Raw genomic sequence first — 25,583 nt, 5'->3', positions numbered from 1 at the left:
TACAAAGGCTTTCTATAAATTATCTCAAAGCAAATGTAATATGACTTGTGCACTGTAGTCAACAGCACTGGGGGGGTGGGGAGGAATGGAGCACTGTGACATACTGGATGTACTCTGAAGTGTATGTAAGCAGAGCTGATTTGAAGATAGAAGTGGGATAGTCAGGTCTTTCTTGATGCCAGCATATTGTTATATTGCAAAATGGAGTGCAGTGCAGAGATTTCTGAAGTAGGAAAAACACTAATTAGTTGTAAAGACTCAGTCAGGCTTTCTCTTCTGCAGAGGAGAAATCTTCAGCTCAGACAAATCTCTTCATGTAATCATATAGGTATAAAATCTGAAAGTGTGTTTTATGCTCACCTATCAATTAAAACTAACACCTATCTATTAAAACTGTGGGATCATACTTTCAGAGGTGGCATACTATTTTGTAAAGTGGAATTGCACTTCATTGCCACAATGACAAGTTTTTATTAAATAAGGAAAATAAAAATGGCCTTGTATTAAAGGTATTCAGCAAATGCATTTCTTTCCATTTCTATGCAGGGATCATTTTCTGTGATGACTGATGATATAATTGCAATACTCGCAGGGTCACTGTTTCCTGCAGAGAAAACATCACAACATTAACTACATCTAGCAAGAGGAGCTGACAATGCAAGTAGGATTCTTAGATGTGTTAAAAGGTGGTTTGAAACTAAAAATGTGGAAGGGATATGTTAGAAATGATTCACGTGGAACACTGTGTCCAATTTTAGGCTGCTTTTCAAAGGCGAAAAAATAAGAGACTTAATAGGATCAGGTAAGATAGATTAGAATGGTTAGTGCATGGTGTGACTTACTGCCTATGAAATTGAAGATTACAAGTAAGTGAAAAAAATAATCAGGATTTGGATAAAGCATTCAAATTATACATGCTTATGAAAGTGAATGGCTCCTTTTTCTTCTGTTGTCTAAGGAATTGAAATTATTACAGGATACAGTTATTTGTCTGCACTCCTGGTCTTAGCAGCCTCTGCTGCAACTTGTCACTGAGCAGTGGTTTTTATTATGGTTATTTTACTATTACTATTGTTAACCTGTGTGACTAGCTGCTGAAGTTTAAAACAACTAGGTTTTTCAACTTCTGTCATTCGTGTCATTCACTGAGGATTTTGGGGAAATCTGAAAAATTGAGGTGCTTTAATGATAGGATTTTCCTCTTCTGTTTGTCTGAAGTTCTTCAAAGCCTGTGTCTGAGAGCAGAGCATCAGATAAAATAGTACAATCAGGTGTGGCAAGTATGAGGCACTTCAGAAGGGTAGTGTTATAAGCATTAAAACTTTCTGTAAAAAAGGAAGCGCGCATGTAGGTGTTAACTGGTAAAAAATCATTAAGCCAAACATCTCATGTTGGCCACTTGCTAGACTTTTAAGGACCCGCTTCCTGGGCTCTTCAATGTTTTTAAGACCTGTGAAATCTGGAGCAATTCTGGGTGCTGACTCTCCTGCTGCAACCTCTGGCTGTGCCCAAGTCCCTTTGCCTCTCAACTGGAGACCAGTCTGTCTGCCTCTTGTGGGATCACAGGATAACTCCTGTGAGGAGGGAGCTGGGGAGGTTCCTGGTGCCCACAGCTGCTGCCAGCAGGCCAGCCCTGGGGTCAGACCAGGACACTCAGGCAGGCAGGGAGCCTACACAGCCCTGGGTAGCCCATGCCCCTGCTCATCTCTACTCCTGGGGAGAGGTTTCCCGGTGCCAGGCCCTCACCCTCCTGCCATACCCCACAGAGAAGAGCCTGGCTCTGGATCCCCAGCAGCCCCGTGTGGGCACAGGTGTGCTACTGGGTGCTCCTGGCCCTGTCCCTTCTCCAGGCACAGCCGGGCCTCATCCCCTGGCCTCCCCACACAGGGCTCCAGCCCCGACCACCTCAGGGCCCTCTTCTGAGCCTGCTCTCATTCACTGATGTATGTTTCACATTAGGAATCCCAAAATTGGGCACATAGTCTATGGAGTAGAAGCATACACTCATAGAAGCTGATGTAGTGGCTGACCTCCTTCCTGTATGTACAGCTCAAGTTGCTGCTGGCCTTCACTGTCTCCACTGGTTCAAGCTTCATATCACAGCTGTTGCTAAGATATAGTCTTTCCTAGAGGTGTTCTGAAGATTTGCTTTTAAGCTGCGTGGAGCAGTGGATTTAAGCAATAGATGTTGTATGTCATTTACCAGCATTGTATTATCTCTAGCTGGTAAGAGAAATTATCATAGTGAAAATCATGTATCCTAAATAGAACCCCCTTACTCAAGCTCAACGTTTATGTAAAAGCCTCTGAAACCTTTTGGTGTTTGTGAGGGTGTCACTAAAAAGCTTCCCCACAGCCTTAGTTACTGAAATTATCAAGAGAAAATAAGTGATTCCATTTTGGCAGTCTTGCAACTTTTCAGCCAATTACCTGGGAAGCATCCACAGCATCTGAAGTAACTCTCTTGTGTACCTGTTCTGACACCTGACAAAACCAGTGCTTATCTACAGGAGCTAACCTCTCATCTAGAGTAAACTGTATTCAACACTAATGAATAAAATGGATACCTTCTGCTGAGATCTTGGATGTCAAGAACTGCATATCACCTTTTGTCATAGGAATATTCATAGCTTATGTTCCTTTGTTCAAAATAAATTGCTTTTTCTGTGATGCTGTGAAAATGCGAATGAATTTTGCTTGTTATTGAAATTGACTGTTGCCTAGTCAAACAGCTAGCCTGGCTTTAAGGGAAAAAAAATGAAAAAGAAAAATTTCTGTTTATCATGGATTGGGGCATTTTTTTTCCTGTTGTCTGAATCTCAGGATTTAGGAATCAACAGTCATTTGTGCTGCTTCTTACTTTTTTTTTTCTTTTTTTTTTTCCCCATTTTCATGATTACTCAGGCTCCTCTGCTTTCTGTAGCTGTTTTTGTTTATTTGTTTGTTTTGTTTTTGATTTTTAAGCAGAAAAATTCGTGATTTCTCCTTTGGATATTCTAATTTACAGCTGGTATACCGGGAAGGTGCAATATCAGTGTCAGAGAGCTTAGTGACAAAAAGAGTGGAAGAAACATGCATTGCTGTTGTAGTGGAGATCTGATAGGGAGCTGGACCTGCTGTTGGGGCCAAAATCACTTTTCTATAAACTGTCTGCCAAGAGCTGCTGAATAAAATATTTCATTAAACTATGAAACAGGGTTGCCATAAGAGGCAGTTAGGAATTTACTACTTCTGTGCTCTAAAAGCTAGCAATAAAAATGCTAAGATAGTCTTTGCTGTATTTGCTGTTCATTTCAATCGTGAAGAAGTTTTGCTTGTTGTGGTCTTCTTTCTAAAAATTAAGATCATTCCTCTGCTTGTAATATACTCATGTATTTAAATTCTTGTGTTGTTTATTCTGATGGAAGCTGACAGGTTTTTTTCTAGCTCTTGGAAAATAGTAATGCTCACTTCTTGTATATTTTTTCTGTGTTCAAAGTTCTGTAGAGTCATTAATTAAATAAATAACAGAACACTTGGTGGAGTTGGATTTCAAGGCTAAATTAAATGCAAGTCTTAAAAATAAATTTAAAAAAAAAAGAAAAAAAAAAAGGATGAGGAAATTACATTGGTTTCATTTTTCTTTTGTTGAGTAGGGTCTTTACAGCCATCACAGCTTTGTTAGTTTTGATTTAGTCTCCAGAGGCAAAAATGAAAATTTACTAATTTTGAGCACATTAACATCATGATATAAAAGGTTACACAGCCTGCAGGTAAATAGAGAGTGCAACATCATGTTTGTAGCATTCTGTGATACAGAACAGTTTATTTTCTAAAGATTTCTATTTATTACAAATCACCAGAAGCAAGTATGCTCTGATTAATAAGGTGAATATAAATATAGATAATAAGCTACTATATGTATGTAGTAGATATTGCAAGTATAGCAGTAATTAATAGTAGTAGCAATTAAAAGTAGTAGAAAGACAATTAGAGATAGTAAAAATCAGTAACATATCAGCAAATACGGATTGGTATTATTATAGGTTCAAAAAGCTTATCAGTAATACTATGGTAGTGAATATGCTTATCATGAATTATACACTTATCAATGTTGTAACATCAAATATAGTTATGATAGGTTATACTTAGCAAATTTATTGTTATGCTTATCAATGCGGCAGATTATTTATATAAATACATATTTATAAAAATCACCAGTACCAAGGGCACCAAACTGATCCCAGAAGAGGTGTGAAGGTCATCTTGACATCTGAGGGTGTAAATGAGAAAAACAGTTTCAAAAGATTGACTGCCTCCAGAAGTGGGCCCACAAAGTAATGTAAGGAGGGTCACCTAGAAGTGCATCCATATCACAGGATCAGATGTCAGTCTGGAGTTAGGAGTCAACCAGTGATGGTCAACCTGTTTTAAATAACAGAGAGAAGTATGTGCAGCACAGAGAGTTTAACATGGGGGAGAGAGGCTCCAATTTGGGTAAAAATCAGAACGTTTTTATATCATTGAGTCATAACAGGGCATAGGACACCAGAACTTTAGGTAACCAGTAGATGCTGTTAATTTGTCTTCTTCCTCAGACAGCCAACAGATGTTGATGTTTCTTATTTTCTTTTATTTTCTTTAAAAAAAAAATCCCATGTCAGTTCCGCCTTTCTTGGGCTAATTTCCTCTTTTCCCTGACTATTTTTCACCTTTTCAGGCATTAAGTTGTTCCTTAGTTTCCTGTTTGTCTTTATCCATGGTATTCAGGATGTTCCCAGCTCTCAGGTGTCCACCTGCACTTCATGGACATAGCCTGGACCCTTCAGGGTTGCTTTCTGTTTCCCAGGCCAAGTTTTGCAGCTACAGGGGCTGCATTCCCAGACTGGCAGACATTTATCCTGTCAGTGTTTAGCAGCCATTTTACGTCAGTGCTTTCTCATTGCAGCCCCCCATAAATAGGCAGAGGATACTTCTAAATTCAAGCTGCCAGAACTACCATTCCAAACTAACTTCCACGGATGTTAAGAGTAGCTGAAATGGTGCACTATGATGAATTTTAATGTAATTCACATTAAGTACACATACATGTGTATTTTAATATTATTTTGTATGTAACGCAGTCATCTTTCTTATCATTTCTTAGTATTCGCAGATATTGTACAAAATGTGATGTTACTTAAACACAGATCATTTTTTCAGGTCTTCTGGTCATTTATCCCAAAGCAGTGCACAACTGAGTTACATGTTTGTAAGCTAGTTTCAGTATTCATCTAACTTTGTCCACATTTTTAAATTTTTGAATTCAAAACCAGGAAATTAAGTTTTTGTTTTGTTTTGTTTTGTATAGTAAAGATAGTGAAATTATTTTCTATAAACTAGAGAATGAAGCAATTGTTCTGTTTTCATGTAATGTTCATGTTTGTGATTGCTTTAAATTAAAACAAGCAAACCTACTATATCTCAAAATGATTTGTTGTACATGTATATATACAACACTGTTTCGTATGGACCATTTATACTCAGTTTGGGGGGATAATGATCTATGAAGTGTTTTCTTATCACATCATTTTATCACTGTTTATGATAATATTTCATTTGAAAAATAGATCATAATGGGCACTTTGAAGCTCTGATGCTTCTCCTGTTCGTAAACATGATCAAAGCAGGAATTGGCACAAGATGGTATAGTCTGTTACATCAGTAATGATTTAAGGATCCCAAAGAGTTCACATTGGTATAAAGGAACCTTTTAGCTGAACCATCATGTTAATGGTCTACAGATATAATTTACATTGTCAACTTCTGCTAAGTTTATGTCTTATGTCTATGGGGAAAAGTCTTATAGGATGACTGAAAAACATATTGTCTGTAAAGAAAACAACTGGAGAAAAAAAAACACATGAATAATCTCCTTGGTATTTCATAACCATTAAATAGTTGCACATGATCTATTAAGAAATGTAATTACAGTATTTTATTTTGCAATAAATAAAGCTTTTATATTGATTAAAAGACTAAAAAAAAATTATTAGCAAACACCTATTAAGATAGTCTCAAACTATTGCAGTAGCTAGGCACAGCAAAATGAGGAGAGGGCTGTAAGGAAGATTATCTTATGTTGGTGTTTGTAATCCTTGTAACTTTACAGAAGCAAGGTGTTGAAATCACAAAGTTTGAATGCAAACTATAGCATATACTCCTGTAATTACCAGCTCACACTTTTAAGTTAGATAACGTATCAACGTCTGTGTATCTGATTACAGGTGCTGTTTGGGAAAAAATGTAAATGCCGCCATTTGTGCTCATCATCTCTTACAGATGTGAATTCAAAAGATATTTAAAATACTGATTGCACTAACTGGTACAGTAGGAGATAGTTGCTGAGCTATTTGAAAATGTCGGACTTGCATTAGTATAGATGGCTTTTTAAGGCAATTTTGGGACAATTTCAATCTTAACAGTTGAGTTCCTTGGGCAGTTTAAAAACAAACAAAAAAACATGTCCTCTCAAAATGAGATGGATTAATTAAATCTGTGTTTATGATGTTACCTTTATCATGTAGTTTGAGCAAAGTTTTTTGGTCCTCAAAACAAGAAGCATCATGACTGAAATCTGAAGATTTGCCTGTCACAGATATAAAGTCTAAGAAAGTGTTTGGCATAGTAGATACAAAGATTTAGAGAATATCCAGTGGGAGGTTTTGAATAAACCTTTAATATATTCATTAGTTACGGGTAAATAGGAAACTCTTAGATGTAAATAATGAACTGAAGGTAGGTATTTCTGTGGTTTATATACGAACATCTGAATTCATAAAAAGCAAAATTGTGGACTGTATGTGTTAGGGGCTTTTGCTGATTCTTAGGTTTTATGTAATTTCATAGTTCCTGAGCATCAGAGTCTGTATCTGACTTTTCTGATGTGGAGCTGCGTTGTTACTGTAGCTGGTAGTTCATGGGTTTTGCTGTGGATCAACTTCCAGATCTTCATTTACATACCTGTCTAAACAATGATTTGGTAATGTTTCTGGTTTTATCTATAAGAAGGTACTTACCAGTTTACTTAATGCCATGACAACTTGTGTTGTATGAAATACCCATATTTTGGTGTTGAAGAAATAAACGTAAGGTAACTGATCTGAAGCTCAGCTAAGTCATGAAACTGTTCTTGGTTTTCTAGTGACCTAGACAAGATGACTCTACTCCATAGATGGAATCAAGCTAAATTTCACATCTCAGTTCTGTTCTTAGCTGTCTCCTTCTCACAAAATAGAGTGCTTGGGTCAAACTCCTTTGAACAGCACAAATTCTGCTCTGAATGGCAGAAGCTTATTAATCTTTCCCTTCTATGGAGCTCCCCCAAAATGATTAACACCCCCAGATATCTGAGGTTTTTTTTGAGCAAGAGCTCAAAAATATATCCCAAGAAGTCAGGAATTCAAATCCACTGTTCAACTCAGACCCTAGTGAAGTTGTAACAAAGTTAGCGTGTCCACGTAAAATATTAGGGACTGGGAAAGTAGATCTAAAAGTCAACAGTAATTCAACTCAACCCCTAATTCCTGGATAAGAACTTCATCATTTCACCTTGAAGATTTTTTTTTTTCTGTAAAAAAACTGACTCAATGCACAGGAGAAGATGTAAAGTAACATACAAACATGGCTTTAAGAATCTTCTCAGCTTCCACAGACTTTGCTGATAGAGCCCTGGTATGAACAGATGCTCTAACAGATGTCATACTTCTCCGAAGCAAGGAATTTGATGATTTAAGGGTTTCTTGACTGGCAAATATCACTGGCAGAAGACTTAGAGCATGTAATGCAATACTGTGTTAGCTGATTGCTGTTCATATCCATCTAGATTGCACTTTCAGATTGGTCATTGCAAGGAAATAGGTGATGGACATAATTGGAAGGAAGTTAACAGAAAACACTAAACACAGACTCATTTTTTTCTTGATTTCAAGAATCTTGATGTATGTAGGATATAAAACATCTCCAAAATGAAATTAGGCCCAGGTTCTGAAATTCATAGCTCTGCAACCAGTTGTAGAGGTGCTGCCACGTTTCCAAACATTCAGTATTCTCAGTGTGCAACCTTTGTGGTTCTAGATCTTAATCTCAGTTTGCAAGTGTCAATATGAGTAGGGCTGAAATGCCCTTCTTCTTTGCCATGCCCCTCTTTGTACTATTTTGTGATGAAGAGGCAACGTGAAGGATGACTTATTCTGTCTTGTGTAGCACAGGCCATGGCCCTACAGACACAAAGCACTTGTTAGCAGGGAGGAAACTGAGTTTGTGGGATGCAGGTTTTAAGTAATGGGTTTTCCTCCTCTCGAGTCTACGGAAGTGGACTGGAGACCAATAATCAGCTCTCCATCCTAATGAAACTTCAGAAGATGGTGAAACTCACGAAGTAAGGTTGCTGCTAAAGTTAGGATGTGACTCCTTTTGGCCAGATTGAAACCTAATCTCGAACACAATCAGTCCAGAATAAGCATTTTCTTCATAAATGAGAAACTAGATATTTCTGCTTCATAAATTAGATAGATTGGAAGACTTAATGAATCCCTGTCACATGATAACTAATCTGTCTTGTCGACTTGCTTGGAAATCCTACACAACTCAGACCATAGAGGAGCCAGGCAGTCCTGCTCTTTGAACCAGTGGAGAAGGCCATTATTTTCCATTCTCTCAACTGGCAGACAAGAAGCTGAAAACTGGACTGCCAGTAAGTGCAAGTTAACCTTGTTATGGCCTTATGTTTAACAGAGAGGTCGTGAGGAGTTTGCTGTGGTTGAGTAAGGACTCAGTCTGTTGTTTCACTCCAGGAACCTTCTGATAATGACAATCCAGTCATCTGCACTAGCACTGTGTGAACAAAGGACAGTCAGGTCTTTCCAGCTTCAGGCAGGGCTAGCAGAAAGTTGGTATATTGGGTATGTAAGCCCATAGTGCTCGAAGTAAAAAAAAAAAAAAAAAAAAAAAAAAAAAAATCTATTTCTTGAGGACAAATTCACCATCTGAGTGTAACTATCACTTTGATTTACTGAAGAAAGACCATTTTACTTTGAGAGCAGGCTAACTTTCTTGATAGTGTTTGAGACTAATGATGTATATGTTCTGAAACAAACAAACAAAACTTTTTTTTTCAGGCATAAATCCTCATAAAACATAAACGATTATTATTTTAAAGTGGTTAAAGCATGAACTACAGTTTGAAGAAAAGAAATATGTAAGCACAAGAAATCTTTTTTCTTAGAATAAATGAATGAGTATTTTGTGCTTGTCAGTGAACAAATGCAATGAACATTTAAAGAAACGTCACCATGTTGTATCTTTGCACCTTTAACTGATTTCCATGAGTTTAATATAGATTTTTTAATTGCTGCTTTCTCAAGGCAATTCTGTTTTTTAGTACAGCTACAGATGGCATTAATGTAGAACCAATCAATTCAGTTAATTCTGCCAGTCTATTACTTCTGTTCCTAGGAGTCTGCAAGTCAAATGATTTATTTATTTATTTACTGGACATGGTGGAATAAAAGAGCAGCTTATCACAGCATCTGGTGGAGAATAATTCAGAATTTAAAAAATTTTACATTGGTACCACAACCAGGCCATGTGCTTGCTATATTTTAAGAACTCTGATTCACCTGGGAGACCGAGCCCTGGGAAATGGGCATGTAGAAATACAGAAAGAGCAAAGATGAGATTTGGGGTTGAGTTGACGAGGTCTTTGGTAAAACAAGTAGGTAGGAAGTAGAAAGCTAAGCAGGATGTTAGTAAATACTTGTTTGAAGGTAGGGAAAGGAGGATGAGTGTTACACCTTGAAGTAGCTTCACAGTACTGGCAACCTGGAGATGTGCAGTGGTAGAGATATGATGGTGCTACGTTGTGGAAACGAAGAGGTGAGAAAATCTTGTTTGGACAAGGTCGGATCAATAAAGGATGGAAAGTGACAGAGTCAATGGGAACTAAAAGCCCAGTTTGTGCATAGGCTGGGAAATTTGACTGAAAATGGAAAGTAAGGAAAATCGAGTGTTTATGAAAGTACAGAAGTGGGAGAGAACATGATCTGCAAAGTTGCAGGAAGTTTCCCTGTGCATTGTATCTAAGGCCAGATTGTGCAAAGGCTATATGTGTACTTGGTTACTGTAACTCATATAAATAAAATTTGCTGAGTACTCTACACTGTTTCTTAAATTGCAGTACTTTAATTGTGAACCAATTTTAAGATTAAGAATATTGCACAATGGCTTTGAGATAAAAAAAAAAAAAAAGAGCATTAGCTAGATTAGACTTAAAATTGCAATTAAGTGTTCCAAGCATATAACATTTTAAATTGTCACAATGGTGTTACATAACATGTCAGTCATTTTATAGGGAACAGTACTTACACATTCTTGTTTATTACAGATTCTTTCACTACTGCATGCAAGTAAAAATGTGTTTTCAAATTGAATCTTTAAAGGTAAAAGTTTTAATTCTATAATGAATCAAATGCAGGTCTTGGAAAAGATTATTTATTTATTTATTTATTTATTTATTTATTTATTTTTGCGGCTGTTTTGTATTTACTGCACACAACTGTTTAAATAGAACCTTCAGGTTTTGAAATCCTGTTGTTGTAGATTAACAGAAGATGAGAGGATTTGTGAAAGATATTGTGCCAGACTTGCTTATGTTCTGTTACTTCTTTCTGAAGTACTCACAAATGACCAGTACTAGAAACAGGAAACTCTGACGAACTGGCTCTTACTTCGACTGAATGAAATGTCTGGTTAGGCATTGGAACAGGTCGCCCAGGGAGGTGGTTGAGTCACCGTCCCTGGGGGTGTTTAAGAAAAGGTTGGATGTGGTACTTAGGGATGTGGTTTAGTGGGTGATACTGGTAGTAGGGGGATGGTTGGACCAGATGATCTTGGAGGTCTTTTCCAGCCTTAATGTTTCTATGACACTATGACAGCTGATATGAGGTCAGCTTCAATGACAAGGTATTCACTGCCAGTAACTCAGGTAGTTTCTTCATGTTATATTCTTCTACTCGTACAGATATATCTATGTAGAACATTAAGTGTTTTTTAAGAATAAATGAGTGCAAGGTATTTTAATAATGAATTAAGAATGTTGAACTGAGATTAGCAATCAGAATATCTGCCCTGATTTTTCAGCTAGTTAGAGATTCAAGGATAGATACATCTTCCAATCCTACCTGAAAAGATATGGTAATTCTATCTGTTTCATATCATTTCTGATCTATTTCAGATTATTCCTATGAAAAAAATCTTGTTGAAATTATAGTAAATCACATGACATTTGTAGGCTAGTGATCAGATTTTTTAAAGCAAACTAGCTGGAAATCGAGTGAGGATTTGGTATCATGGAAGTTTTAATGTAAAATTGGAAAAGCGTATGTGGGAGAAATCTGATAACATGATTAAGTTCATATTCTTCATGTAGTTATAAAATGTAGTTTACTGTTAAAGTTGGAGAGTGACTGTTCTGTGTAGAAGAGCTAGTTCTATGTAACATCTTGAAAAGATCTTACAAAACCGTGAGAGCCCTCACTTATTTGGGGTCTCTTTCCCATACAGGAGCAAAACGGGTGCAAGACCAGTACGTGAGTTGCTGGCCAACCCAGTGCCAAGCCGACCTGCATTCCTAGCAAAGGCTCAGCTGAACTGCAGCTCCATCAGGTGGTTACAGCAGTAAGCATGGGTTTAGGAGATAAGGGGCAGAAAACATGGGCTACGAACAGACACACCAAAACAGGAGGGCAACAAAAGACAATCAGAAGCAATAATGGTGCAGAGCAGAGGACATAATACTAATACAAATCGTAATTTGGATCGGCAAGTTAGAAATCTATTTTCTTGGACTTTTTTTTTTTTTTTTAATTAGGATATCCTATTTAGTTTTGGTTTTATTCTTAAAGATGTCACTTTTTCCAGTGGATGGCCTATATCTATAGCTAAATCAAGTCTGTGCTGGAAACTCAAGCCATCTGTTTCATATAAGGAATTTGAACTTTATTATGATTGAAGTAAAAGGCTTTCCATCATTTGTTTAACAGAAAGACATTCCCTTCCTCTTGGAAACCTTCATTTTCTTTATAACGCAAGGTGGTTAAAATAGAATCTTTTTTTATTCTTTTAGCATTTTGCTGGAAAGTCTACATTTTATACCAAAAAAAAAAAAGAAAAAAAAAACACAAAAAAAAACTATTGAATCCTCCCCCTACTCCCCAATCCCAGAAACCAAATGAGAAATTTTCACAAAGATAATTAAGATAATTGAAGGAGTAAATTTCTAATATTTATTGTCTGCTGGAGTGTAACAACATACACAGCTTCTGAATAAGTCATCTGTCCACATTTTGCAGCAATTTTCAAAAACAGTTGTGGGTTTTTTTGTTTGTTTGTTTTTAGTATTCCTTCTTGCCAGCTTCCAGTCTGTGTGTTCGTGTGCAGAGTACCTAAGAGTGTAAATTACGAGGAATAAATCTAAAAGGGAAAGGAGAATGTCAATGTCAAGATGTTTGCTGGTGCTTGTTAAAGCCCTTCCTAGAACATCTAGGAAAATGTGCATATAGTGAATGCATGCATTTGCAGGAGTGACTTTAACTGAAGCTATATGGATTCCCAGGTTAGTTCTCAATACCAGCAGACGTATTTACTCTTCCTGCTAGACTGGCTAAAGGAGATTGAAACAGCTGAAGGAAGCTTGGCCGAGAAGGGAAGTGAGCTGAGGAGAAAAACTGCTTGCTCAGGCTGGGGACTGGAGGCGATCTGCTCTTTATTTTTAGCCCAAGAGGGAAAATTGCTGTCTGTCACTGCCGCACTTCAACCTGATTGACCAAATTGTCCTTGACCGGACCCTTAAACAGCTATTGGCATCCTAGTGTCTGCACTGAGTAAGTTTTAAAGATGAGGAATTAAAAATGTCTGCTATCTTGCACAAATTAGCACCAATGGTCAAGATGAGTCAAAAATAAGTAAAACTTAAAGGGAAAACATTACTTAGAACTGAAGCTTTTTTATTTTTATTTTTATTTTTATTTTTATTTTTATTTTTATTTTTATTTATTTTTATTTTTATTTTTATTTTTATTTTTATTTTTATTTTTATTTTTATTTTTATTTTTATTTTTATTTTTATTTTTATTTTTATTTTTATTTTTATTTTTATTTTTATTTTTATTTTTATTTTTATTTATTTTAGATAGAAGATGCTGCTTAATATGTGATTTCTACCCTTCAAAATAAATCATTTGAGATTCTTAGTTTGACAGAAGGAGAAGAAGAGATTTATGTGCACTCATCTATATTCCTGTCTGTATTCATGATGTCATGATTCATTTTTCTTTTTGTTCTTTGGTGCTTTTGAGTAATCGGATTCTGTTTAAAGAACATTGCTATTATGTGTCATTTGACTAATGAAGGTGGGGAAAAAATGATTTCACAGACTATGATTTGAAAAGTTGGCTCAGTTAATTTTGACAATGAATTTGATATTGGCCATTAACTTCTCAGTCTTTTTCAGAAAATTGAGTAATCTGCTGGGTGATATGCCCATCTAAACACATTCCATTGTTTGCGATTTTAAATGAAAATTTAAGTTGTGTTTGTTTGTGTTTTTTTTTTTTCATTTTATTGTTTCTCAAGATGTTCACTCTCTTTATGCGGTCTGCTGCCTTCATGGATGCGAAATAGGTACAACTGCTGTGAGTAGGGGTAGAGCCGATAAAGACGTCACAGATTTAGAGACTCATGCGCACCATGCATGCTTGATGAGGTCTGGAAGCAATTTATTTGCGTTCATCTGACTCTTCCTGAAGTGTAAATTTATCTCAGCTTTTGTCATGCCACGTGACAGAGCAGAGCTTGTATGAGCATGTGGAGCCTGTCTGCAAGACGATGCAGATAGGGAGCTGTAGACCTGAGCACATAGGCTACTAGTGTAACAGTTAGGGAGATTTTGGCATATCTAAGTTGGGATGGCAACAACCAACACGCAGGACAGGGAAACTGAACAGGTCAAGGGAAAATGCTTGTGACGCCACATATATTTTAATACTACCTCTGATCACAGGTTGGGTGTCCGACTCCTTCCTAGTGTGAGTGCTTCCTTTCATAAACAGCAGAGGCATCACTTTGTTTCAGAAAATGTCAGGAAGTGTATGGGAGGTGGTATCTAAAAATAACAGTGATAATTGCTTTCTGCTGGTGGGAGGCTTTATTTTGGAACATAGCAAAAGGAGGAGAAAATGGGAAGGCTGTAGCCAAGGGAAACCTTAGCAGGCTTTAGCCTCCATGTGGTGCTTGCTCTGAGTTACTGGGGGTGATTTTTAATGCTGACTGCCTACACTCACGCTTGATGTAGAATTCCTTAGCATGGGTATCAGACCACCAGCTGATGAGACATTTGTGCCTTTATTTGTTGAAATTGCCACTGTCACCAGCCACTGATCTGGGGGTCAGGTAGTGCTGGTTGGGTGGGAAGCAGCTTGCTGTTGTGTGCTGAGCAGCATTCAGTGCAAAAAAAAAAAAAAAAAAAAAAAAAAACAGCAGCAGGGATTCAGGGTAGGTTTATTGGAAATACTGGGGAAGGGAATAGATGGGAAACTGTTGTATATGAGGAGATATATGTCCTGTTTTAGTCTGCAGGGTTACAGGCCATGGTTGAGACTAGTCTACTCCAGTGCTAGGAACAGACAAGAAGACGGCTACCTATCTACATATGCATCTTTTATGTGTTAGTATCAGAAAGAATAAAACTGGAAAATACTTGAGAATTCTGGCTTAAGTAATAGTATGTGATAGTAATGTGTGCAGTTCCAGTGAGATGGAGGTTTGTTGATGTTAAGGGATGTTAAAATAGCAAAGCATGTGTTTTGTATTGTTAAAGAATGTTATTGGGTTTCTTTTTTGTAGTCCTCATTCTTAGGACCTTTTAAGATGTTGCATGTCTATATGTTTATTGATACCAGGCTGTGTTTATAAAAGTTAGTTGTGCTCAGGTTTGTGAGATATACTTGTTATGATGTTTACAGTACATAACATACCCAACAAATGCTAAAGTGAATAACACAAGTAGTATGGTTCAAAAAGTTAATTTTACATAGGCTTTTGATGTGGTTTAACCCTGCAGGCAGCTAAAACCTTCACTCATGCCCCCCTGTCAGTGGAATGAGGGAGAGAATTGAAAAGAAAAGTGCAAGAACTCAATGGTTGAGATAAGGACAGTTTAGTAAGGGGGAAAAAAAGGGGGAGTTGGGAACTAACAGTAACAACAAAAAGAATAATGCAAGTGATGCACAATGCAATTGCTCAGCACCAGCCGACCTCTGCCCAGCCAATCGCCAAGCAACAGCAGCCCCTCCAGCCAACCCCCCAGTTTTATTGCTGACCATGACACCACATGGTACAGGACTTCCCTCTGGTCCATTTGGGCCAGCTGTCCTGGCTATATCCCCACCCAGTTCTTGGTGCACCCCTAGCCTCCTCGCTGGCAGGGCAGCACAAGGAACTGGAAAGGTCTTGGCCCTGTGTGAGCACTACTCTGCAACAGCTGAAGCATCGGTGTGTTATCAGCACTGTTCTCATCCTAAATCTAAAACACAGCACCATACCAGCTACTAGGAAGAAAATTAACTCTATTCCAGCCAAAACCAGGAAAACTTTTTTTACATCAACAACAAAAAACAGAAAAACAAACAAACAACCTTTTGCTACCCTGAATTATTTTCTCAGTTATATTCTGCTCAAGTAATTAAATAGTTCAGCTTTCATTTCCTAAAATCAACAGGGAAATAAATTATATGTTCTTTTCCCATATCTGTGCTCCAAGGCTGGATAAAAATCATGTCTTCTGTGAAGATATCAAATGATTTTGATTACAGAAAATTCCCAGTTGATCCAGTACCATGTTTTGTTGTCTTTACTGTTTAATGGAGTCTTCTTTACTGCAATTTAAACTGGTTTCTCTCTCCTCTTCTCTGATGTATAGAGAACATGTTCATTCCAGTTGTCTTTGCAGGGACATCTTGCAGAAAGGTGAAAAACTGTTTTCAAATATTCTGATCTCTTTTTTTTTGCTGTTACTGCACTAGGGAGTATGAAGGACTGATCAGAAAGAGAATTATAAAAAAGAAAACTGCAGCAGAAAAGCATAAAAACGATGGTAAGATAGAGACTGCAATGTTACTAAGTTTAGTGACTCATCATTCAGCATAAAGTATTGGTAGTTTGGATGACTACTAGATCAGTCCTGATTGGAAATTGTTATCTGTTGCTTTAATGAAACAGCTTGATGATTTTTGTTTCATCTCCTGTGAGCAGAAATCTGAGCTTTCAGTCCTTTCTTGGAGGATAGAATTTGTTCCTGTTTTGGCAGTTTTAATTAAGAAAACAAAGAATTTCAGATTAAAATCTGAATTGGCCTCTCCATAGGTAAGAAGTGAAGTACATTGATAGTGAAATTTATAGGGCACATCTTCTGTTGGTGTCAATCTTGCATTGGGCAGAAAGACAATATTGTTTCTGGACTTGTCAGTCATGCACCTTTCAGGGGTAATGAAATGCAAGAGAAACTCCTCTGAATCAGGTCCTATTCTGACACTCATTCCAGTTTTGAAATTTTACTGCTATGTCAGGAGTGCCTTATTTCCTCTCCTAAGATGGAATAACAAACTTTTCCTTCATTGTTGCAGTTAAAACTATTGCTAGCTGTAGATATTCTTAAATCCTTTTACGTATCACACAAACAGCCACACCAGAAGTATGTATCTCAAGTAGATGCATTATTTTGACCCTTGCCAAGCTGCATTTCTTTCATTTTTTTTTTCTCTGATACATATATGTATATATATATATATTTATTTTTTCTAGCAGATTTATATAGCAAAATGTTGGGGACTGACAGCAGGCCATGAAAGGATGAGACCTCATTTTCCACTGATCTTGACGTCTTGTTAATTACAAAAAAAAAAAAGTAACAAATCATGAAAAATAGCGGTTCACAGTAAACATTGAAGATAGCATTATTGATTGCACCAGTGTTAGAAAAATTAATCATATAGCAATCTTTTAAATGCTAACGTGACTTGTTTTGAAGTCTACTGGCTGTGTCTCTCTTCTGTGAATAATTCTTATTCTAACAACCTCAGAAGTTATACAGATTTCTTTTTTAGGGATTTTTTATTTTTTGATTTTTTTTCCTGCTTTGAAAATGTAATATTCTGCTCATGTCATTGCAGAGGTTATGTTTACAGGCATTCAAGGAAATAGTATTCTCTTTGTGAGACGCTGATACAGAACTGCGCCTTTCCATCCATTCACTTCTTTTGTTCAAATAAAATTATAGCTGATATAAGTGCCAAAGTAAATTCATTTCTTATGTACAAAATCCTGGCTTATCTCCTTTCCTGTTCTGGATCTGGGACATGGGTGGAGAGAACTAGTAGCTTTTTGCCCTGTTTCCTACAGAATTAGTAAGTAACACACTTGACACAAAACCAGCATCGAGAACAGAAAGCTGAGTTTCAGGTGTGGCCCCTGAGCTCACTTTGCTTTCTAGAAGGAAGAATCTACAGCAGTCGTGCTGCTGGTTTATATAAAAATCAGCTCTGGCATCAAATCCCTTGCTTCTCTGTATTTATGGGAGCACTGGATGAAGCACAGTGATTCTGCGCTGGGTGAGGCTACTCAGTAGCAAAGATTCCTTAGTTATGTCTGCTAACCCGCTGACTGAACTGGTCGTAGTACAGGTCACGCAGGGGTTTTTGACATGTGGGTGTAAGTTAGCAGCACAGCAGCCCATGGTACTCCCATGCTCGAAGGGAGGCTCCTGTCCTTTTCTGCTTCAAATTAAAACAACAGCAGCCAAATAAAAAAGAGGTTTTGTTTTCAGGCCATGCAACACTCCTCAGTCTTTTCTTTGCAAACTCTTCTCAGCTGTCCTTGCTGTGATCCTGTACATCCTGTCACCCCCTAAGTTAGCTCTTTTTATCTGCCCTGCTTCACTTCTACTGCTCCATCTCCTGTAGCCTCTGAGTTCAGCCAAGAGAAACTCACGGATTGTTTTGAAATTATTTTTTTTCAGTGAATCTTCCAGAGACCTGGAACAAGGAAAATCTGCATGTAAACAGGTTGGATAAGATAATATGTTAGTATTTTTTCTTGGCTTAAAATTTGTAACAGTATTCAAGTGTCGACAAGGAAGTGAGGCTTTCCAAGGATTAATACAAAAATTACCTTAATTCTTTAATCTGACCACCAGGATAGGGTAATATCTGCAAAAGACCGAGACTATCACGGTACCCAAGAGAACTATTTTAGTATGACTTATTACGTAGCATAAATATTGAATATACAAAGAAAAAAATCTTTCTCCAATACCACATCTCTATAGGTGAAAATATCCTTTACTTAATGCTCTAATATCTTCAAGCATTGATGAAAGCTTGTTTCTTCTAAAACTCGGCAGTGAGGTAACTGAGGTTAATGTTTCTGTAAATATCTAGAGATTACCAGTTTTATCTTCTATATCGTATTATGGAAATAGAAATTTAAAGAGGTAAATATATTTATATTATTTACCAATACAGTCCAAAGACATCTTCCATGAAATACTAATAGAAGTATTTATCCTTTCACTAAATCTCCTGTCCATTTCAATGTATTGTAATTGCTTAAAGCAATTTTTGTGAAAAGGAAAAAAGGAAAGGAAAAAGTCCTATGAAGGTGGAGCTGCATTTCTTCAGGATCAGATGGCAGCTAGCTGTTTATAGGCATTTTATAGGCTAGCATTAGAAACTGGGAAAGAATATTAAAAAAGTGGAATCCATGGAGTTGCTGTGGCTTTGGTGAGAAATCTTTTACATTGTTAGTGGAGACATTTTTTGATGTAACCTCTTTCTGATATCTTGATTTGCTTTCTTTTTGTAGAAACCTGCTTTGAAGACTCCTATATTTACTGTGGATGCCAGATCTTTTCCTCAGATTTAGCTGTTTCTTCCCCATCTTGTATTTGTCCAGCTGATTGTAGTCTTATCTAAAGGCAGCACACAGCTGGCTCACATCCTAGCTATTTCAAATCACTTCTCAAGCTTGTTGTGATTATTTTGAATTCTAATCCTATCCTACAAAATAACTTAGGTCTTCCCAAGTTGCCACTGTCTGCAGATTTAAAAAGGATATACTCACTTTCTTAATGCAAGTCATTAGTGAAAATGCTGAGTGGCAGCAGACCCAAGAGAAATAACCTGCACAGTCACTTGTTCAATTTTTCCAGTTTGACAGAAACCCATTTCCACATGATATTTTGACGGTGTTTTACTGTGAGTTTCGCTGGCTGGTATAGTAGTATCCCTGTACGAAGTGGTGTGGAATCTGTAAGTATCTGCAGGCAAGCTTCCTTCAGCAGCATGCTTTGGGAGTGGCAGGAGGTTGTAACATTTTCTTCTTTCCTTGGTTTGTGTGATACTCTGTCCTACACCTCAGCCTGAGGGGCAGCAGGGGTGACAGGGAATGGTTTTATAAGATGGTAGGGCTGGAAGGTATTTCTGGCATAGAGAAGCCTCCTTGGCATCCTGAACGTGTTACTGCAGCCTCCAGCCTCTGAAATGGGAGACCTGCACTGAAGACTTCCTAGAAAGGTGTAGAGAACAGCATGGGCTTAACTCAGGACCTCACAAGGTCAGTATCCAGTGGGTCTGAATAAACATACCAGTGGGTCTGTTGTGACACGTGGCAGTGACATGCAGTAGATTTTATATGGATTTTTTCTGAGGTATCCTAGTTCCCCTCTGCCTTGATTAATGGAAAGTTTGCTTTTGAGTTCCTGTACTAGTTTAGTCCCAAATAAGCAAATGTGAGAAAAAAAGTGTAATAAAACTTAGTTGTATCTTCTGCATGCATGACCTATGTGGGAAAAAGCCAAGACTTATTGCATCCTTGTGTCTTGCTCATCCATTATACCTGATGCCCTGTCACAGAAGCAAATTAGATTTGTTTTGACGTGATTTGTTCCTGACAAGTCACCACTGGCTATTTCTCATCTCCCTGCTGTTTTCTCTGTGTTCACAAGCAGTTGGCTTGACTGTTTTTCCAGTATTTTTGTTAGGAATTGAGTGTTTTCCGGCAATTCTTGCTATTCTGTAAATTTTTAAAGGTAGGTGTTCCGTTTGTCCTGTCCTAGTCATCTTGGATCTTTCACATGCACCACAGGGTTTCAAAACAGTTATTAAAAAAGAGTTATTAAAAGTCTAGGTCATAGGGCAGGCAATTCCTTAAATGTTCTAGAGAGATTTTTCCGTCAGGCTCAGGCAACTCAAAGACCTCTGCCTTAGCTAAGAAGATTCCAGACTCTGTAGCTAATCTAAAGTGGATTCTTAATCTTCATGTTTTAATAGTTTAACAACATTTATTTATTAAAAATGAAGCATGTTAGCCTTCTCAGGTTTTTTGTTTTGTTTTGTTTTGTTTTGTTTTTTTTCTGTTGACTAATAGATCCACTATTTTCTTGACTTCTATATGCTAGTGTTCTTAAGAATATTTCCTTTGGACTAATTACTGTATCCTATCTACTCTTTGCTGTTGTTTTCATACATACCTGTCATCATTTGAACCATTGTTCATTTTTTAATAATTTCTTTTTGAGTTTCACCTGAATAAAGGAATCATGTTCTTGTCCATTTGATTTTCCTTTATGATTTGCTTCCTTGCATTAGGATAGATTGAGCTTGGGCCTTTTATATTATTTAAGAAATAAAGATTTTTTCCTTTAATCCATTCCTCCCATTAGATCTTGTTTATTGATTCATTTGCTGAAGATGATTGTCTTTATGTGTCTTCCCTAGGAGGGAAAAAAAGGAAAAAAAAAGAAAGAAAAAAGGTCTGAAAGGCCTGTGGAGGTCACTGAGTCTAACCTCCTGCTTTACCAGAACTGGTTTCAAAGTTCAGTGAGGCTTCTCAGATCAGGTTATTTCTGTTCCAAAGAATAACCTGTTCTGTATTGTGTGAGTAGCCTTTTACATTTTGACCAGCTCCTCCCTTTCATTCTATATTAAATCTAGCAAAACATGTGTAGCTTTTTTTTTTTTTATGTCTTTTTTTTAAAAATTTGTAGGAAGATGCTGCAGAAACATTGCCATATTCTTTTTGAAAAGATGTTATTTAGAACCAAGACCCACAGTTAACGTGGTTCTATCTGTGGCTCAAAAAAGCCTTTGATATGATGATTCCCCCATGCTTGACGGACTGCAAGTTGCTGCTAGGATAATGCTCTGTTTCTTCTCTTCAGACCAGAGATGTGGGTAGTATAAGATGGTGCCTTGTTGCTTTTCCTTCTTGATTCTCTTTCCCTTCTTGAATGTGCCCTGTCCTTCTGTATCGGTTTCCAGTGATGACAATAATCTCACCTATTGGTATCTGGTCACCTAAGTTACCTAGGTAGCAAGTTTCTAGTGTGCTAGAAAACATGGTCCTGAGCATACTGTAAGCTTCAGCCAACTCAGCAAATAGAACCTACAGTGAGGTGGGATTCACATATTCCTTCTAGGAAATACAGTTCTTTATTCTTTCATGTTCCTCAGCTTCCTGTGTGCTGCATATTGTGTGTTGATAATGGCGTGTTTGCAGTGGCAGCCTTACAGAAGCAGAACAAGAGAAAATACAGCAAAGTGCAGTAGACAGCTGTATGTTGCTATATTATTTATTTCTAGTCAAGAGAGATTAAGTTATAATTCATGAGAGGCAAAACATTGGGGTCAGACTTTTCTCAGCAGAAATAAATTGTGTGTTATATATGGCTGTCCACCATTTTTTGGCAGTAACTACTACTTGCCAAGCCAGATGTTATATTCTTTATTTTGTCACTTCAGTTCATAGTGATAACTTTTTGAAGGTGAAATTGCTTTTCTTTGTGTCAAGGATGCAAACCCATTCCCCTATCCTCCCCATTCCCCCTCCAAAAAAAAGGAAAAAAAAGATAAAGAAAAATAAATTATCGGCCAGACAAAACACCTTGGAGACCTCATGTCCACAGAGAATCTGTAGATGCAACTGCATATTACATGCATATTCAGTTACAATTTATGAACTCAAGTCTGATGTTTTATGGCTAATTGATCTTCTAAAGTAATGAGTCAGTTGATTGTTAAAATACTTAGTTTATATATGACTGTCTCACCCTTGAAATGAATATGTAACCATAGAAATAGACTGTTAGTTTTCTGGAGGAAAACAGTTTTTGTGTGTGTAGCCAGTATGCTTGTATCCAAATTGATGTATAATGCTTCACAAGTTATTTTAACACAAAATGGAATGTGCCACCAGCGCGTTTATAAACTTGCTTTTGGTGGTGGTACCTGAGTAAGACCTGTCTGATAACCTCTGCTGTAGCACGATTTGCATTCATGATCTGTGGACTGTTACAGTCTAACCAGAAAGCCTACGATTAAGCTGAAGACTTTCTAGGCTTTCAGCCAAGTAGTTAAGAGGTCTGTCTCCAGTTTGCACCTTCGAGCCTTTACTGTCTCACATTTGAATCGTGGAAATAAAATGTCCTGATAGCCTTACAAAAAATACATAAATTAATTTCCAAGCAACTAGAAGAAATTGTAGGGTGTTTTTATTTTTATTTATTTATTTATTTTTCTGAGATGGACTGAAAACTTTTTCACAAATTTGTTTAATTTTTAAAAATGGGGAAATTCCGGATTCCATTCAGCTCTGAAACCAAGCACTACCATTGACAACAAATCTTGCAGGTTAAATCATGAGTACTGTTTATCATATAAAACAATTCCTATGGGGGAAAAAAAAATTAAAAAAATAAATAGATGCATCTAGGCAGACAGTTCAATTTGAACATTGTTTTTTTCCTCATCTTTATTCTCCAAATTTCCTTTAAAGATACTCTTCTGAATTCTTAAGTAGTATTTATTTATGGTGCAGTCAGCTTGTCATGTATGAAAAAAGTAATTTCTGTATCATAGTTTTCCGTGTAAAGGTGAAACTTGAAATTTCAAAAATAGTTTAAGATTAATGATTTCATAAAGACCAGCTAATTGATAATTTCTGGTTATAACCATTGCTTCCAATTCTAATTCAGTTCTTTCACTGTGTCTCCATTGTTTTACCTTAAAAAAGAGCAAAAAATTACCCGCAATTGAAAAAAGGTATGAATGGTAATAATGCTCAGCTAAAATTTCCTTAGAACATCGTGGAAATCTTACTTAGTCTCATGGTGATTAATCTCATGGTGGCTTGAAAAAAAAATGGTTATTTTGCTAGACAAGAAGACAAGGAATATACCACTACAAAAGAAAAAGAAAAACAAGTAGCATCTCCTTAGAAAACTTTATCTGCTTTATGTGACCTCCTAGTAATCCAGTTAAGTACCGTCCTTAAAGCAGGAGAGGTTTCTCTGCATCTGCAGCACGTACAATCTTCCAAAAGAGACCAAACCAGTATTTTTCCAGTGATGTTTCCAGTGTAACTTTTACAATTCTTACTCGGGAAAAGCTATATTTTAAAGTGATTTTGGAATTTACATTAAGAAGCTTGTTGCATACAAAATAAATAATTCTTTTATATTAGAGAGCCTTTGCCTATACAAAATACCAGAAAACACAATGTATGAGTAACACACTTGGATGATTATCATTTACACTTTTCTAACTTCTACAGGAGACTGATGCAGTGGCTTATGTGAGAGGCATGTGTGTTAAGCAGATGACAAAGTGGGAGAGGAACCACAGTTATGGCATGTCTGTAGCTGGGAAAATACTTGCTTCAAGTGCGGCACAGCTCCAGGAGAGTGAAGCATTGTATTTTCTTGCTTCTAATGTGACCTTATTCTCCAAATGAAGCTGAAGCTCTGCACTGGGGACAGCCAATGGTTTCTGTTGTATGGGATCTTGGAGTGTAAAAGGGATTTTGGAAGACCTTGTAAACGCCCAAGCTGTAGGAGTTGCAGCAGAGAACTGTGTGGTTTATAGCAAGTGAGCTTTGAGTCATCTGCAGCATCTGGTTACTGCATTTATAATAGAGAGGAAAGAAGTTTTAGCTAGAAAACACCAGTTTCAGATTGGTTTCTGATATAATCTGCATGCAGAGGGAAAACACACAGAGGGGTAAGATTTCATTATCTCCCATAGCTTGAATCTCCTGCCTCACCAGTTTCACAGGACAGCAGAGCTGCACGGCATTATCAAAAAAAAAAAAAAAATGTGCAAAAAGATATTGAAAAGACATTGGTGAATTGTTTCATTATAGTTTAAAATGTGATATTATCTAAATTCTCTTGGTTTTATTCTAGTAAATGTCTAAAAAGCTTATGGGCTTGCACTGTCTTTAGTTTGTACTCTACAAAGCAACATAGTCATACCAGCACAGAGAGCAGTGCAGGTGCAAAACCCACCCAAGTGTTTTACATAACTCATTTATTAACAAGGGAGATGGTTAGCAAAGGCTAGGCTAAGCTGCATGTTACCATGGAGACCTTGTTAGCAACTTTACTTTAAAGCTGGATTGGGTATATCCACGTGAGCTGCAGCAATAACTGCGGGGAAGAATACCCTGAAGGAGAGATGGGATTTTTCATCTTCCTTGATCTTAAATGCAGTTTTGTCCAGCCCCTTAATGAACAATAATAAAAGAGTTTAGCATCAGTTCTCCCTGATGCTGGTGAAAAGTATTTTGTAACAGTATTTCTGCCCCCATAAATTCTGGAATTTCACCTGAACATGTTGTTCTGCTGTCAGTGACAAGCTGCCACTTCTGTCTCACCCCTGTGTTTCTTCATTGTAACATGCTTTCCTGTGCACACTGGAAAACATTTTCCTGGTCTCCGGCAGGTGTGCTGATGAAGAATAATGCTTATTGCACCGTATTTTAGCCCCCACCCAGTATAGCATGTGCCCAATTGCACAGCTGCCAGTGGTCATGCTGTCCCATGTTCACAGACAGCATGTTCCAAGCTGCAGAAGCCCGCCCTGGATTGTAGCCAAGATGTACGTAGGGATAAAAGTGACCTATTTTAACTCTCCTGAGGATACTTCCAGCCTTTTCACTAGGACTATTCCCTCTTTCTTAAAGGCAAAGCTGGCTTAGACCACCCACAGTAGTATGCTGAAGGTAAGTTTGCTTGTTTTGTACATAGGTAGGCATTACCTGCAAACTCTTGACCACCTTTTAGAGGCATCTAAAAAGTAGAACTGGAAACCAGTGTTCAAAAGGTCTGATCTCTGCTAGATTTGTATGGTGAGAGAGCAAGACCCTCCTTCAGTTGCATTTTGCAGAGAGCTTTGGAGACATCAGTTAGAGGGTGTGTGTCCTCATCTAGTTGCCTGAGATGGTTGTTTCCATTATCTCGTCTGTGACTGAACTGCTGATCAATCCTGGCAGTACTCATTTGGTAGGACTGTATAGAGTACGGCTGGGTGGTAATCACACTGGCTAAGTCTTCTGTGTGTTATGTTTAAGTGATTCTTATGTTGTTATGAATAGTAATAAACTGTCTTGATGCCTTTTCCAGCAAGTATTTGATACGCCATCAATTACACATATTTTGAATAGGAAAATGTACTGGT

At 37.3% G+C, this 25,583-nt stretch overlaps 1 protein-coding gene across 8 annotated transcripts in view; it reads left to right on the top strand.

Annotated features, from left to right (window-relative positions):
- PRR16 (proline rich 16) overlaps positions 1–25,583 on the top strand; it is a 180,487-nt gene that overhangs the window by 53,949 nt on the left and 100,955 nt on the right. The window contains exon 1 of one of the 8 annotated variants that reach the window (XM_080574181.1): positions 90–25,128. The exons of the other annotated variants lie outside the window; for them this stretch is intronic. Coding sequence (XP_080430307.1) covers positions 25,120–25,128 — 9 coding nt within the window. The 5' untranslated portion in view covers positions 90–25,119. Of the gene's footprint in view, positions 1–89; positions 25,129–25,583 lie in introns of those variants that run through there. 8 annotated transcript variants of the gene reach the window in all.

This window comes from Anser brachyrhynchus, assembly GCF_964034855.1.
Source record: "Anser brachyrhynchus genome assembly, chromosome: Z".
In the NCBI taxonomy this organism is placed as follows: domain Eukaryota; kingdom Metazoa; phylum Chordata; class Aves; order Anseriformes; family Anatidae; genus Anser; species Anser brachyrhynchus.
Note: the sequence above shows the minus strand (reverse complement) of the source record. Positions and strands in the feature narration are given on the sequence as shown.